Here is an 18,187-nt window from a genome sequence, read left to right on the forward strand (position 1 = left end):
TTATATTCACATTATTTTTTACCCGCACTTCTCGCACAAGTTCGAAAGGTGTGATGCTTTTGAGTCTGTTTTATAATCAGTGATTTTTCAATATGTATTGGATTTGAACCACAAAAAATTTGAAAAAATTGATTAAATCTTTATTGGAATCGATAGAACGATCAGTATAATTTAATGTTTGAAGATGATTTCATGCAAATATTGACCGCGGCTCCGCTTTAGATGATAGCCCATACGCAAGGTCCAATTTTGGCACACTCTCTTCAACATATCGGCCGGTATTTCACGAATAAATGCTTCAATCGTTGCTGGTTTATCCCTGTAGATATTAGCTTTAATAAGACCCCACAAGAAATAGTCCAAAGGTGTTGAATCACACGATCTAGGCGGCCAATTGACGGGCTCCAAACTGTTAACCGAAGACGCCGTGTGGCATGTAGCATCGTCTTGTTGGAACCACATGTCAAGCATGTCCATTTTGGACAAAAAATAATCGTTAATCATCACACGGTAGCGTTCGCCATTAACAGTAACGCCATCGGCCCATAATCCACACCAAACAATGATTTTTTCGGATTCATTGGTAGCTTTTGCAATGCTTCTGGCTGGTCACACAGTTTTTCGATAAAAAAGTGGATCTCCCTTCAATTTTGCCAGCGCCCATTCACCAAATGTTGTGGGAGATCTTGTGGGTTCAATTTTTGCTCCAGCCGTATCTTATAAGGTTTTACACCTGAACCCATTCGCGAAATTTTGCGTGTTAGTGGTTTAATGTCCAATAGTGTAAACTGGATCACAAGCTTCCGAACAGTTCCTTCAGTAGGCCTCCCAAACTCTCTCTTAACCGATTTTGATAGTAAAATCCAATAATTTCTAAGCGTTGTTTGGTCGTAATATTCATGATTATATTATAGACCAAAATGAACAAGTTTGACCATGACAAAAGACACGATTCACGCTTGATCTGTCAAAAACGGTGCTGCCAAAAAAATACGAGCAAAAAAGGTGAAGGTGAACGGCTCTTATAGACTATTATCCAATACTTTGAACACTCTATTCATTAGAATCTAAATCGATCAGTAACAAACGAAAGCAGATGTACGTTGAGGATTGCTTGGATTTTTCAAAATCATGATATGAAACTTTGAAGGAAAGTCAATCATAAACGAGCTTCCTTTTTGGAAAAACATTGTTTATCTTGAAATAGTCCTTGGATCTGAATGCCGTGTTCTAATCCCAATTGAACACTCGTTAAAAAGTTCATCAGAATAATATTTAATTGAACATTGAAATACCAAAAAGGTTTTATATTCTGATAGAACCACTAAGGTTTTTTGATTGGGAAAAAAGGAAAGAATAACCACCGGTTATTGGGCTTTTTTAGTTCGATTACCAAGCAAACTCTAAGCATGCTCTACTGATCAGAAACTTGGATAGTTTAGAGCCTGCAGGTAGACGTGGTTCATGAATACAGAACGTCTATTTTTCCTTTGGAATAGTGCTACCAAGGACGTTTTTCTCTAACACTACAACCTAAAGAAATTCGAGATCAATATGAAAACACATCTCCACGCGGTAGACACCAATCGAACTAGAAAGAACATAACATGTCCCACCTCTTCTTGAAACGAGTATTTGGTCGATAAGATGTATAAATAGGACAAGAACGAACACCTTCCCGTCTTTTTTTTCAGTACAGTAGGCCGTCACAAACCGTGAAACAAGATCATTATTTGTTAAAAGCAAAAAAGTAACAAGGTACAACTAAATTCACTTCAGGCGCTTTTCATTTGAATTTCAATGATAATGGTTAATTGATGACGAAGTAAATTTAATCACGTGAAAAAACAATCATGTTGTCGTTAATAAATTGATTTTATTTGAGGAACTAGTGGAAAAATTTGATAATATAGCCCCCATGAACTCCCATAGCTGAGTCCTTCTGATGCATCTTAGCCCATCGAAGTTCCATAGCTGAGTCCTTCCGATGCATCTTAGCCCATCGAAGTTTCCTGGCTGAGTCCTTCTGATGCATCTTAGCCCATCGAAGTTTCATAGCTGAGTCCTTTTGATGCATGCCACTTTAAATTGCTTCGAAAAGCCAATCTAATGACATCACGAGGATTATTGGACACTCACCGATGAAGTAATACAGGCACTTGAGCGGGGGAAAATTTCAGACACCGCGGGAAGGTTCTTCATCACGTAGACTGCTCTATGTATGCCGAGTGTTTCCAATAATCTGTTTAAAGACTGTTGAGACACTTTTGGCTTCAACGAGAATAGGTTTTGGATCCTTTGGTGCGTTTGTTGATCCCAATATGGCGTTGTTACTCAAGTGACCGGGCGTTCAAACGAACTGGACGTCGCTTCAATTTATTAAATACAACTCATAGAAAATTTAAGATTAGATAACAATTTATGGGTTTGGTTTATGGATCCGAAAGATCGTTCGACGAACTCACAAGAAAATTTGATCTGCCGGTGTGAGTCCTAGAGATGGGCAAATATTAAGACAAAACGAAAAACTAGCAGAATCAACTAAGGTTTTCCAAAAAAATGAGCAAATGTTCAATATTATATAAAATATTGATCAAAAATTTATAGAAAAAGAATCTAAGAAGGAGTGCATTTTTGGTATTAGGTTCAAAATAATTAAAAAATTGCGTATTCTGAATTTTCCACACAAAAGCACTTTAATTTAAGAATATTTAGGTTAGGTTAGGTTATATTGGGTTTTGTTAGGTTAGGTTAGGTTAAGTTAGGTTAAGAGACTATGACTATAATCGCATTGATGAGAAAGTATTAACTCTTGATACTGTCTTTATACCTGTAAATGTGCGCTTGATGCACGCATTCCATCATTTCTTGCGCTAATGCAATCGAGCAGACATTTAGGACCGAAAAATTGTCCGTTATTAACATTAATAACGTTTTTGCAGATATTCTTGACTTAAATTTGTGAATTTCCAACAGTTTAGTTGTACGTTTAACAGTTTTTGAGATACAGCGTTTCACTGTAGAGACCCAACCGGTACATCTCCGTCATTTATGTCAATTATCGAATATGTTTTTAAAAATTTCAAGTGGGAGTGAGAAAGTTAAAGTTTTCCTTATTAGGAAACTTCTAATCGCATCGTTCTTGTGATATTAACCAACATACCACATGGTAATTAAACTCCTACTATTAAGTATTTATCATTTACGAACAAATATTATTTATTTTCTCGTATATATACATTGTTAAATGTTCGAGTAATTTATTTAATTCAAAAACCGTTAATTTGTAATTATTTGCATCTAATATTAATCAACTAACTTTGGCATAGTTTTAGAGACTGTATAATGAAGGAGAGAGTACTAAAATAATAAAGTATTCGTCATCCATAAGCGTACCAATTCTTTTAGTAAACAATTGAAGTTTTCCAACAATTATAAATGTCATTCGGTTATTACTAATGACAATGAAAGGTTCTAAATTAAATTTTTCAAAAAAAATATCGTTTAGAAATGGATTTTTCCGTACTTGTATGACTTCTCCCCTCCGCGAACGATAAATTTGAAAGTGCGCATGCGATCGGATAATTCACAACGTCATTCGAATCTAAATCAAACTATGATTAATAAAAATTAAAGACTGCATTTGATACACTCAATATGTAGACCAAGATTGATTCTGATCTTCCGAATGAATGCCAAAATAAGCAAGTACGAGGGTTGTGTAGAAAGTTTCCAATATTTCCAACCATTCCAATTGACAGTTTCAGAACTTTCGTTAAGCTCGTTTCACAAATTGTATCCGTCAAATTCATCCGGATATTTTGGCCGATTCTAATTTTTTGTACGAGATTCCTATTTTAGAGGTTAAACAGCTACGAGGTATCACAATGAAGTTTCAAGAATTCGTTGAAGATTTAATATTATCTATATGGTCGACGTTAGTGGTTATTTGCCCACCCGATACATTAAAAAACATTTTCAAATCATTTTATTGCCCTACGTAATCGATTAAATACTTTCTCTCGATGACAACAAGCTGATTACAACAAAACATGCGTTAACACAAAAGAAAACATAATCGGAGTATTCGAAATGAATAATAATTATTATTATGTTATTCTAATCAGGATTCAATAAATTGCTGTCGGAAATAGACTAATCGAATCGTAATTGCTTGCATTTTGATATGATACGAGGGTTGAACATGAATTTTAATTAAATTTTTCTATGCCATAGTTTTAGTAGACGGCTACTATCAAAATTTCGATTGGATTCGACTCGTAGTTCTGTAATCCAGCAACACGCCACTCCACGCTATGCGACGGTTCACGTGGTACATTCTTGTGTACACATATGTTAACACGTCACGTGACTACACGATCATTCTATTCTATAATTTTAAACAGGAAAATTAGAGCATCAGAGCACTTCCCATGCTCCATGGCGTATATTCTGATCTCTATATCGTACACAATTTCTATTAACAACTTTTGTTGCATTTCGAATCAATTTTTAATACAAACCGAATACGATTAAACTTTTTCCTATTACATAGATTAGTATATAAAGGTAATGGTCGGACGTTTATACATTTTAACAAGCGTGGGTTACATTTTGATTTGTGGCGTGGCGTGGGGTGGCGTGCTAAGTATATACGCATACAATTGAATTAGTATAGTACATACCGGAGATTTAAGAAACAATCAAAACATAAATTTCCACTATGAAAACGTATTTTTAAGATTAAAGATGTTGGAGTATAGCTGGTGTATGAAATTTTATTGAAATATCCACTTTTGTAGATTAATTATTTATCCAAACACCCCCGTATATACAATTTTTCGATAAAAATTGTTCTCTTTTACAGATACCACGATGGAAGTTCGGTTTTACGAAAAAGATTAAATCATCAAGGAGTTACAGTGAGTATATGCAACTAAATTGAAAAATTCAACGAACGAATATCCCGCGCGGGCCGTTCCCGGATTCCCATCCCCATTTATTTCGAAACTATTCAAGTTCAAGGACATCAGACGCGCGTTTCACCCAAACTACTATCAAGTGGTCACATAGGCGTTTCCGGATAAAATATTCTAACGTTCTAAAGTTAAATACGTCTCCGTGTAAGCTCCTGCCTGGTATACTAATTCTAGAACATTGTAGAAACTTTTTTAATATCTATTAGTAGAAAATTTCCGTCTAGAAACCTCTGACAAGTTATAGTTAACTTCTGGAACATAGTTCGTACTGAATACACTGCACCAACACTCACGATTACACTGTCCGAGGCGCGTTTCGATAACCAAGTTATCGTCTTCAGACACTAAAAGTAAACTGAACATAATCCACGAAGTAACCTGTTATAGTTTCCGCTGCATTAAGTTATAACCGGTGCCGTTAGATGGCGTGCAGTTGTGTACCCGTTCGGGAAAGTTTTAGTGCGTTTGAATCTACTTCAAAACACCTTCTCGTATCAATTACCAAGCCTGAATAATTGTAGATATTAATCTGTTTGATTCAATCGTTCAGTACCGGCTTCAGGCGTTTTGGCTTGTTCGACGGATGTATACCAGGGTCTCTTGGCCTCTTAAACCCTTCGAGTTATAAGCCCTGGATGAAGGAGGGTGCGAAGTCAAAGTAATCTTATGATCCGGGGACGTTAAGTTCTGAGACGTCTCGGCAGCCTTGACCTTCTTCAGAGCTTCGACATCGATAGAGATCGATGCATTTGGAGTTGAGGTTTCCGTGGATCCTGTTTGTTCAAAGTTCTCGGGGGTAAAGGTGGATTTGTCGTGGTCGTTGCTTTTGTTGGAATTTCGCCAGGTTACCCGAAGTCTGATTAGGGCTTCCACTGGATTAAGCCCATAAAATTAGGCGTCCTTTGCACTAGTGTCCTAGGAGGGAGGTCCAACGGATCCGTGAAGGAGAAGTTCCATCTGATTTTTTTTCGGTTGTGTTGGATGCTTTATATAATTCTAGAACATTGTGGAAACTTCTTAATCTAGCGGTGGAAAATTCCCGCACGTATGAGGTAGCGTATCTAATACATTCCTAGGACATTCACGAGGGTCAACAGATCATTATAGTAGTTTATTTTCGTACTAAAAAAACTATAAATAAAAACTTTTTTGTTTTGCTCTAAGGCTCAATTCGTTGACCCTATAATATAACGTCTATAAACTTATTTCCCGCTACAATAATTTCACTCCCCACCTCTGATTATCATCCAGACTCTATTATTGAGTTATCCTTAGAGATTTTTTGTTGGGTATCGTTCGCAAATCTGCTTTTCTCCCAGCCGAGGTCGAGATCGATACAGCGTGTACGACCTCAACCCCGTAGATCCATGACCTTGCTTCCATGACGTTCGGGGATGTATTTTTATAAAAAAACATATATTTCTGCGAGTTATTAAGATTTCCCTCAAAGATAATCAACAGAATTGTTTGTTTATATATGAATTTACGTCATTCTCGAATAATTTACAAGGGCTGTACCAAAAGTAAGGTTCCTAATAAACCACAACTTAGAGAGAAGGTGTTAGGTTAAGTCCGACAACAATGTCTTGCGCTGTGGTTCCCCTACTCTCGATTCCGACCGTATACGATTCGCTAAGTCGCTAAGTTTTCGCTCGGTAGCCGTTAGAGGTGGACGTGTGAGATTCGAGCAATAAAGCGGTTTTTCCACGCAAGATAATGGCTTTACTTGAAGATTTATTCGTGGACTTGTTGGACGTATTCCTGAATCTTCTCATGGCAAAATTGAAAGAATTTAAGCAGAAACTGGATCCGCCAGATGCCAGAAGCTCGTCCGTAGCTTCATTGCCAGAAATTCAAACGCAATCGGCAGGAAAGGTCTTGTGTGTTTTGGTATCAGAACAAGTTACTTGACAGATATTGTCAAACATTGTCCAAACTTGGTAAAAAATACTTCGGAGCAGTGGATACCCATCCAATTTCAAACTCTTTGGCTCTGATTCAATTTTTATCAATATTTATCGAGTCTGTCACCACTTGGACTTGGTTATACTGTGGTCCCAGAAGTACTTGGTCCGACCTAGAGGTGTTTAAATGAGGCCGTACGACCTGCGAAGACCAAAATGGCAATGGTCGAACTAATGAGGGGATGTTTCCATAAACAAAATCCACTGGATGATCGACGATTGAAAGTGCGCTAGTAGGTATTTCAAAAAGTGAGGTACATTGGAAATTTGGACATGGGAAAGCTGTGTGCAAGATGGGTGTCACGTTTTCATCGAGTTTTTGGCATGGTTTCAAAGAAATAAAGACACGGATGGATCGTCGGTCCATCACTTTACATCCGAATCAAAATAATGGACTGAAAAAGGAAAAATCGGCTTCAAAGACAGTTCCATCTGCAGGCAAGGTTGGGTTTTTGGGATGCGCGTGTGATAATTTTCATTGAAAAAGGAAAAACTATGAATGACGAGTATTATGCAACGTTTGAGCGTAGAAATCAAGCAAAAACAGCCGTGTTGGTGTTGTTTCATCAAGACAATGCACCAATGGCCAAAATTGATGATTTGAAAGTTTGAATTGCTACTTCACGTACCCTATTCGCCAGATTCAGCCCCCTTGGATTGTTTTCTGTTCCCGGGCATGAAAAAATGGTGGTTAATGAAGCTTGAAGATTCTTATTAAAAAAAGCGTAGCTAAAAGGCGATTGCGTTGAAGAATAAATAAATTTTTTACAAAATTTTTGTGTTTTCTTTGTTGGACCAGGTGCTTCTGGGACTAACCTCGAACCTCTGCTAAATATTTCTCATGCAAATGAAAATTGAGCGTTGTCGTGATAGAAAAGCTCAATTGCGGACGCTTTATTGCAATTTATTCATATCCATGGTGAATTTTTTGATTTACTATTACCAATATTTCAATGGTAAACTCCGTTTTATTTGAATTCTAGATGTCATCGGCAGCTGTCGGGACACACTCTGGGGCGAGTCCCCTGAGTTTAATGTCTTGCGTTCGAGATTCATCACCCCTCCAAGATTTCGATTCCGATACGGAAAAAAATGGTGAGTAATTAGAGAAAAAACAGTCGATAATTTTGGACTAAATCCTGCCCTACATTCTCACAAGTATTTTAAAATCGAATGCAAACTTTGTAAATTATATTCTGGTCATATCTGTGCTATTTCTAATTATAAAATTGGATGTTTTCCAATTTAAATTATTCATGAGGATTGTCGTATACTCTGGGTACGTCACGAAATTGTACAAGGTGATACATAAACAAACATAATAATCATTCAATTACGAATGGTGAGTCGTACAAAAAATTGTATGATCTACAACTTTTGTTTGATATATTTTCACGATAAAATTCACCGTTTCCAAGAAAAATCAGAAAAAAAGAACTTGATTTCGTACGTTTGGATAAAAGTTTTTGATATTTCGTTTATAATGGTGTTGATCTTGACTGCGAAGATAGCTTCTCATCAATACATTGTACGTTCCCTTAAATATAGATGGCATTGTTGTGGTATTTGTGTATTTTTTTTTTGGTAATAACATAAAAATAATCCGGTGGTTGTTAATCGGAAAGATTACGACAGTAAACTGATAAAAATGCACCGAATGATCTGATATCATATTTATCTCGAAATTACTGATATTTTCGAACATTTTAAACAGTTTTTAACAAAGCGGTGAACGCGGAAAAGTTTAAAAAAATGCGTTTGATAAGATCAATCAGCAGCTACGAAGTCAGTACTGATTACGCATATTATAATGGTATGTTATTTTTTTTAGACCTTTTCATCATTATTTTTTCTCAATATAACCTTGTCCAGCATCGAACAGCTGAGAATATAGATAAATGACGGTATAATTAAACTTATCACATTTAGTAGACAGTCGACGCCCTGCTCAGAATGAGATTTTTGAATCGGTAAATTCCAATTATTAGAGCCTGAGTGATTTTTCAAACGAGCATATGTTTTTCATTCATACTTGAGTAACTTTAGAGCCTCGTATTTCCAAAACAACAACTATTAGGAATGTCCTGATTTTTTTCATTATACGATGGTCCTTTAAGAACATCTCGTTCAAATTTCAGCTCAATATTGCAATTATTAGAGTCTGAGTGATTTTTCAAACGAGCATATGTTTTTCATTCATAATTGAGCAAACTTAGAGCCTCGTATTACCAAAACTACAACTATTAGCAATGTCCTGATTTTTTCCATTATACAATGGTCCTTTAAGAACATCTCGTTCAAATTTCAGCTCAATATTCCAATTATTAGAGCCTGAGTGATTTTTCAAACGAGCATATGTTTTTCATTCATAATTGAGCAAACTTAGAGCCTCGTATTACCAAAACTACAACTATTAGCAATGTCCTGATTTTTTCCATTATACAATGGTCCTTTAAGAACATCTCGTTCAAATTTCAGCTCAATATTCCAATTATTAGAGCCTGAGTGATTTTTCAAACGAGCATATGTTTTTCATTCATAATTGAGCAAACTTAGAGCCTCGTATTACCAAAACTACAACTATTAGCAATGTCCTGATTTTTTCCATTATACAATGGTCCTTTAAGAACATCTCGTTCAAATTTCAGCTCAATATTCCAATTATTAGAGCCTGAGTGATTTTTCAAACGAGCATATGTTTTTCATTCATAATTGAGCAAACTTAGAGCCTCGTATTACCAAAACTACAACTATTAGCAATGTCCTGATTTTTTCCATTATACAATGGTCCTTTAAGAACATCTCGTTCAAATTTCAGCTCAATATTCCAATTATTAGAGCCTGAGTGATTTTTCAAACGAGCATATGTTTTTCATTCATAATTGAGCAAACTTAGAGCCTCGTATTACCAAAACTACAACTATTAGCAATGTCCTGATTTTTTCCATTATACAATGGTCCTTTAAGAACATCTCGTTCAAATTTCATCTCAATATTCCAATTATTAGAGCCTGAGTGATTTTTCAAACGAGCATATGTTTTTCATTCATACTTGAGCAACTTTAGAGCCTCGTATTACCAAAACTACAACTATTAGCAATGTCCTGATTTTTTCCATTATACAATGGTCCTTTAAGAACATCTCGTTCAAATTTCAGCTCAATATTGCAATTATTAGAGCCTGAGTGATTTTTCAAACGAGCATATGTTTTTCATTCATAATTGAGCAACCTTAGAGCCTCGTATTTCCAAAACCACAACTATTAGCAATGTCCTGATTTTTTCCATTATACAATGGTCCTTTAAGAACATCTCGTTCAAATTTCAGCTCAATATTCCAATTATTAGAGCCTGAGTGATTTTTCAAACGAGCATATGTTTTTCATTCATACTTGAGCAACTTTAGAGCCTCGTATTTCCAAAACCACAACTATTAGCAATGTCTTGATTTTTTTCATTATGCAATGGTCCTTTAAGAACATCTCGTTCAAATTTCAGCTCAATATTCCAATTATTAGAGCCTGAGTGATTTTTCAAACGAGCATATGTTTTTCATTCATAATTGAGCAAACTTAGAGCCTCGTATTACCAAAACTACAACTATTAGCAATGTCCTGATTTTTTCCATTATACAATGGTCCTTTAAGAACATCTCGTTCAAATTTCAGCTCAATATTCCAATTATTAGAGCCTGAGTGATTTTTCAAACGAGCATATGTTTTTCATTCATAATTGAGCAAACTTAGAGCCTCGTATTACCAAAACTACAACTATTAGCAATGTCCTGATTTTTTCCATTATACAATGGTCCTTTAAGAACATCTCGTTCAAATTTCAGCTCAATATTCCAATTATTAGAGCCTGAGTGATTTTTCAAACGAGCATATGTTTTTCATTCATAATTGAGCAAACTTAGAGCCTCGTATTACCAAAACTACAACTATTAGCAATGTCCTGATTTTTTCCATTATACAATGGTCCTTTAAGAACATCTCGTTCAAATTTCAGCTCAATATTCCAATTATTAGAGCCTGAGTGATTTTTCAAACGAGCATATGTTTTTCATTCATAATTGAGCAAACTTAGAGCCTCGTATTACCAAAACTACAACTATTAGCAATGTCCTGATTTTTTCCATTATACAATGGTCCTTTAAGAACATCTCGTTCAAATTTCAGCTCAATATTCCAATTATTAGAGCCTGAGTGATTTTTCAAACGAGCATATGTTTTTCATTCATAATTGAGCAAACTTAGAGCCTCGTATTACCAAAACTACAACTATTAGCAATGTCCTGATTTTTTCCATTATACAATGGTCCTTTAAGAACATCTCGTTCAAATTTCATCTCAATATTCCAATTATTAGAGCCTGAGTGATTTTTCAAACGAGCATATGTTTTTCATTCATACTTGAGCAACTTTAGAGCCTCGTATTACCAAAACTACAACTATTAGCAATGTCCTGATTTTTTCCATTATACAATGGTCCTTTAAGAACATCTCGTTCAAATTTCAGCTCAATATTGCAATTATTAGAGCCTGAGTGATTTTTCAAACGAGCATATGTTTTTCATTCATAATTGAGCAACCTTAGAGCCTCGTATTTCCAAAACCACAACTATTAGCAATGTCCTGATTTTTTCCATTATACAATGGTCCTTTAAGAACATCTCGTTCAAATTTCAGCTCAATATTCCAATTATTAGAGCCTGAGTGATTTTTCAAACGAGCATATGTTTTTCATTCATACTTGAGCAACTTTAGAGCCTCGTATTTCCAAAACCACAACTATTAGCAATGTCTTGATTTTTTTCATTATGCAATGGTCCTTTAAGAACATCTCGTTCAAATTTCAGCTCAATATTGCAATTATTAGAGCCTGAGTGATTTTTTAAACGAGCATATGTTTTTCATTCATACTTGAGCAACCTTAGAGCCTCGTATTACCAAAACTACAACTATTAGCAATGTCCTGATTTTTTCATTATACGATGGTCCTTTAAGAACATCTCGTTCAAATTTCAGCTCAATATTGCAATTATTAGAGCCTGAGTGATTTTTCAAACGAGCATATGTTTTTCATTCATACTTGAGGAACTTTAGAGCCTCGTATTTCCAAAACCACAACTATTAGCAATGTCTTGATTTTTTTCATTATGCAATGGTCCTTTAAGAACATCTCGTTCAAATTTCAGCTCAATATTGCAATTATTAGAGCCTGAGTGATTTTTCAAACGAGCATATGTTTTTCATTCATAATTGAGCAACCTTAGAGCGTCGTATTACCAAAACTACAACTATTAGCAATGTCCTGATTTTTTCCATTATACGATGGTCCTTTAAGAACATCTCGTTCAAATTTCATCTCAATATTCCAATTATTAGAGCCTGAGTGATTTTTCAAACGAGCATATGTTTTTCATTCATAATTGAGCAACCTTAGAGCGTCGTATTACCAAAACTACAACTATTAGCAATGTCCTGATTTTTTCCATTATACGATGGTCCTTTAAGAACATCTCGTTCAAATTTCATCTCAATATTCCAATTATTAGAGCCTGAGTGATTTTTCAAACGAGCATATGTTTTTCATTCATAATTGAGCAACCTTAGAGCGTCGTATTACCAAAACCACAACTATTAGCAATGTCCTGATTTTTTCCATTATACGATGGTCCTTTAAGAACATCTCGTTCAAATTTCATCTCAATATTCCAATTATTAGAGCCTGAGTGATTTTTCAAACGAGCATATGTTTTTCATTCATAATTGAGCAACCTTAGAGCGTCGTATTACCAAAACCACAACTATTAGCAATGTCCTGATTTTTTCCATTATACAATGGTCCTTTAAGAACATCTCGTTCAAATTTCAGCTCAATATTCCAATTATTAGAGCCTGAGTGATTTTTCAAACGAGCATATGTTTTTCATTCATACTTGAGCAACTTTAGAGCCTCGTATTTCCAAAACCACAACTATTAGCAATGTCTTGATTTTTTTCATTATGCAATGGTCCTTTAAGAACATCTCGTTCAAATTTCAGCTCAATATTCCAATTATTAGAGCCTGAGTGATTTTTCAAACGAGCATATGTTTTTCATTCATAATTGAGCAAACTTAGAGCCTCGTATTACCAAAACTACAACTATTAGCAATGTCCTGATTTTTTCCATTATACAATGGTCCTTTAAGAACATCTCGTTCAAATTTCAGCTCAATATTCCAATTATTAGAGCCTGAGTGATTTTTCAAACGAGCATATGTTTTTCATTCATAATTGAGCAAACTTAGAGCCTCGTATTACCAAAACTACAACTATTAGCAATGTCCTGATTTTTTCCATTATACAATGGTCCTTTAAGAACATCTCGTTCAAATTTCAGCTCAATATTCCAATTATTAGAGCCTGAGTGATTTTTCAAACGAGCATATGTTTTTCATTCATACTTGAGTAACTTTAGAGCCTCGTATTTCCAAAACAACAACTATTAGGAATGTCCTGATTTTTTTCATTATACGATGGTCCTTTAAGAACATCTCGTTCAAATTTCAGCTCAATATTCCAATTATTAGAGCCTGAGTGATTTTTCAAACGAGCATATGTTTTTCATTCATAATTGAGCAAACTTAGAGCCTCGTATTACCAAAACTACAACTATTAGCAATGTCCTGATTTTTTCCATTATACAATGGTCCTTTAAGAACATCTCGTTCAAATTTCAGCTCAATATTCCAATTATTAGAGCCTGAGTGATTTTTCAAACGAGCATATGTTTTTCATTCATAATTGAGCAAACTTAGAGCCTCGTATTACCAAAACTACAACTATTAGCAATGTCCTGATTTTTTCCATTATACAATGGTCCTTTAAGAACATCTCGTTCAAATTTCAGCTCAATATTCCAATTATTAGAGCCTGAGTGATTTTTCAAACGAGCATATGTTTTTCATTCATACTTGAGCAACTTTAGAGCCTCGTATTTCCAAAAGCACAACTATTAGCAATGTCCTGATTTTTTTCATTATACGATGGTCCTTTAAGAACATCTCGTTCAAATTTCAGCTCAATATTCCAATTATTAAAGCTTGAGTGATTTTTTAAACGAACATATGTTTTTCATTCATACTTAAGTAACTTTAGAGCCTCGTATTTCCAAAAGCACAACTATTAGCAATGTCCTTATTTTTTCCATTATACGATGGTCCTTTAAGAACATCTCGTTCAAATTTCAGCTCAATATTTCAATTATTAGAGCCTGAGTGATTTTTTAAACGAGCATATGTTTTTCATTCATACTTGAGTAACTTTAGAGCCTCGTATTTCCAAAACCACAACTATTAGCAATGTCCTGATTTTTTTCATTATACGATGGTCCTTTAAGAACATCTAGTTCAAATTTCAGCTCAATATTCCAATTATTAAAGCTTGAGTGATTTTTTAAACGAACATATGTTTTTCATTCATACTTAAGTAACTTTAGAGCCTCGTATTTCCAAAAGCACAACTATTAGCAATGTCCTGATTTTTTCATTATGCAATGGTCCTTTAAGAACATCTCGTTCAAATTTCAGCTGAATATTCCAATTATTAGAGCCTGAGTGATTTTTCAAACGAGCGTATGTTTTTCATTCATACTTGAGCAACTTTAGAGCCTCGTACTTCTAAAACAATGATCCCATGGACAAAAATTCAAAAATATTTTCTTCTCTATACTCGATCAACTTAAAATTTTCATATGTCTATAATTCTAAAGCAGGAAAATGTAATTTCAAATGTTGTCATTATTTAACAGATGGCGCTAGTAGAATTAACAAAAAATAAATATTTTTTGTATATAATGATAATTCAATAAACAAATTCCATAACTTGATATCCATTCTATAATATTTAATCATTCGATTTAGTATAATTTGAATATACATTAATCATTTATGCGACATCTATTGTAGTTTTCAAGGAATAATAGTAGAGGATAATACAATTTAAATATTTTGATACTTTGTGGTGATAACAGAACTAGAGGGCGCTAGAAATAAATTGTAGATATTCCACTTCTAGCGTCATTTCTTCTATTTTACTACGGATATACCGTACTATCAGCAGTACTTTACCACATGAATAATTTCGTCAGCGTATCGGAAAATTCATTGTTCAAAAAAGTAAACAATAAAAAAAAGCATCATCCCACGCTACTTGCCCAACTGAACCGCGTGTCCGCCACATCCATGTGTCCCCTTAGAGTCGAAGCTTGGTGTTTGTTGTGTCGATATGGGAAACAGAAAATACTCGCTAGCTAAATCGAGATACAGTTGTACGTGTTGTTTTATGTTTTTAATAATGAAATCGTGAGTACATAAACATTAAATCAAAGGGTATTATCACACTATATTTCATATACAGGTTGTCCTAAATAAATAAAGAAAATAAATACGTTTAGTTCTGTTATACAGTGTGTCCCACGACGAGTTAAAACTATCTGTACCGGAAGTCGATTGTAACTTTTATTTGAAATGAAACACCCTGTATATTAATATATTTTTGAAATCTACGTAAAATTTTAGTATAATTTTATCTAAAAACTTTTTTCGAAAAATGGATACTTTCTGAGTTATTAATTTTTTTGTAAAAAAATTGACCGTTGCAGACTCTTACAAATTATACAATTTTATACAGGGTGTGTATAAAATGTGTTCATAAATATCAAATTTCTTAATTTTTTTAAATACAACCACCAGGTTTTTTCTATTTTAATGCATTCAGGGGTAAAACATAAGGCAAATTCATGTTTACTTCGTATACCTAAACCTCACTAGGTAGATTCGCTATGGAGATTATTTTCTTTGTTTTTGGCCATGTTTCTAATGTCATCTGTCAAAATTTTACGAAAATATGACAAATGGATTCATTCTAATAAATTACAGAGCTGTGATTTTTCACAGTTTTTCTATATAGTTTTCGTCATACTTTTGCCGCCTCTTTCGAAACTTTCGCGTGCCTTTTTCCTGAAAACCTCGTGTCTTTTTCAATTAACTAAATAAATAATTATCGCACGGCACCAAATCGGAACTATAAGGAGGATGTTTCCTAACCCAATTCGTTCGAAGTATCCATCGTAAGTAAGCGGTCTGGCGTAGACAGGTTTCAACGTCTATTTTAGTAGGATAGTGCGCCAGTTTCAACTGGCACGTCTTCCCCCACTCCAAGTCTCGTTTGTGACGAATATTCGGTGCGATAACTTTTCTACTTCCACTTCAAACCGCTGTAGGAAAATCGTGTGTGAATTTCAGATCAAAATTCAGAAGTTTTGGCACCCATGTGACTGAAACTTGACCGTAACCATGAATTATTAGCATTATCTGTGATGCCTTTCTTCTTAGCGATATTTACATTCTACATCAAGTTTCCCGTACTTCTTCTTATTTATCTTCTTTATATTTAGCCTCGTCATTTCTGTCTGCCAACCAAACTTAGTTTCCATCAAACACAATCATTTCTTTCTAGTTACCTCAATAGTTTCTTTTTTTTTATTATTACCCTGGTTTCCAATTAGTTATCCTTAAACTGATTATTCTTCACTATAAGCAAGGTTTTCCTTTTGTCGCAGTGACGTCAAAAAGGAAATTTTGGAACCCGATAAGATGGTTTAAAAGGAAACATAAAACCAGCGATGAAGTCGTTGTCGTGGAAGTTACGGAACTGGGCAAGGACGCTCTACGTAGCAGGTCTACCAGCGAGCTTTCCGTCACCGAGGAAGAAAGAAGACGGTAAGTAATTAATTTAAACAAACTCTTTGTATAGACCTCCTAGAAGGGGATGCCTTTTGGCGATCTTGTCGTAAGGGCTCTAATATCTTCCAAGATCTTCGGAAAGTCCTTTCAGTGATCAATTGATTCGAGGGAACAAAAAAAGTCTAGCGGGGCGTGATCTGGGCTGTAGGTCGGCTAGGGTGACAAGTTGTCGAGCTGGAAGGAGGCAGAATGAGCAGGCGCATTGTCATCAAGAATTCTTGATCTCCACTCTGTTTTAATCTTCCCGTTCCCTATGGGAATTTCAAAAGACGATCATCTCCAAAGGCATCCTGAAGCATTGAGAAAGTCTTTGCTAGCGTTTTATTTCGTTCCACGTTTTTTTTTTCTCCATTTTAACTTCAACTGCGTTGCCAAGAATCCCTATCTAACTAGCTCTAAGCCCGAAAAATTTAACGCAATAGTTTCCGGACGTACGTGCATACAAATTTCAACCAATCTAGATAAATATTGGGCAGTTGTAGCCTTCAGTATCCACTTTTTTTTTTAATCCAAACCATTTGTTAGTTGTATTAAAAGCTATTTTCAAATAGCGTAAGATATAGCCTTTAAGGCCGTTTGGCAATTGGTGAAAATCTAAAGAGCACATAAGTTTATTGCTACCAATTCTGTCTCAAAACTACCATTTTCTTGTGGTATAAAGTTCCAAAATTGCCCAGTCCAACTCTTAAAACTAGTTTCGAACCATCTGCTCACCAGAAAGATGCATTTCGAGCTTGTGAAAGATCTTTATTGACTCATGATTAGCGATCATTGATTACCACTTCTAATGGGATGTCTACGTCCATCGTGCTAAGCATTTGGTTATTGCTTTCCAGCTCTATAAATTCAAGAATCCTTGGATGACCTGGATTTAATTTTTTTATATGAATTAGCCTCTCTTTGTTGCTATAAAGTGAATGAGAGGCAGTTTTACAACCAAAATCTTCACTATTCCACCACCCATGGTCTCACCATAACATTCCTCATTTGGTTATGAATAGGCTATGAACTTGATGGTCCCAGAAATACCTGGCTTGACCTAGAGATGGTGTTGGCAGAGTTTAAACGAGGCCACTGAAAATTTGGACATGAGAAAGCTGTGTGCAATATGGATACCGCGTTTGCTCAAAATGGAACAAAAACAGATGTTTCCATCGAGTTTTTGGCATGGTTCCAAAGAAATAAAGCCACGGATGGATCGTGAGTCCATCAATTTACATCTAAGTAGACTGAAAAGGGAAAATCGGCTTCAAAGATCGTTCCATATGCAGGGAAGGTCATGGAGTTGGTTTTTTGGGATTCGCGTGGGATAATTTCCATTGACCATCTTGAAAAATGAAAAACTATCAACGTTTGAGCAAAGAAAACAACCAAAAACTACCGCATTTGCGTTTTTTTTTCTAATTGTGGTACTTTCTCTTTATAGATAATTGCAACTTTAAAAAAAAACA

The 18,187-nt window shown here is 35.0% G+C and overlaps 1 protein-coding gene across 7 annotated transcripts in view; it reads left to right on the top strand.

The window, feature by feature from the left end:
- LOC130440913 (uncharacterized) overlaps positions 1–18,187 on the top strand; it is a 65,620-nt gene that overhangs the window by 10,810 nt on the left and 36,623 nt on the right. For 3 of the 7 annotated variants that reach the window (XM_056774275.1, XM_056774279.1, XM_056774281.1), the window contains exons 2-4: positions 4,868–4,922; positions 7,927–8,038; positions 16,553–16,712. In XM_056774275.1, the coding sequence (XP_056630253.1) occupies positions 7,927–8,038; positions 16,553–16,712 (272 nt within the window). In that variant the 5' untranslated portion in view covers positions 4,868–4,922. Of the gene's footprint in view, positions 1–4,867; positions 4,923–7,926; positions 8,039–8,683; positions 8,757–15,191; positions 15,260–16,530; positions 16,713–18,187 lie in introns of those variants that run through there. The other 4 variants (XM_056774277.1, XM_056774280.1, XM_056774278.1 and 1 more) reach the window with 3 other exon arrangements.

Source organism: Diorhabda sublineata, chromosome 3 (genome assembly GCF_026230105.1).
Source record: "Diorhabda sublineata isolate icDioSubl1.1 chromosome 3, icDioSubl1.1, whole genome shotgun sequence".
NCBI lineage: Eukaryota > Metazoa > Arthropoda > Insecta > Coleoptera > Chrysomelidae > Diorhabda > Diorhabda sublineata.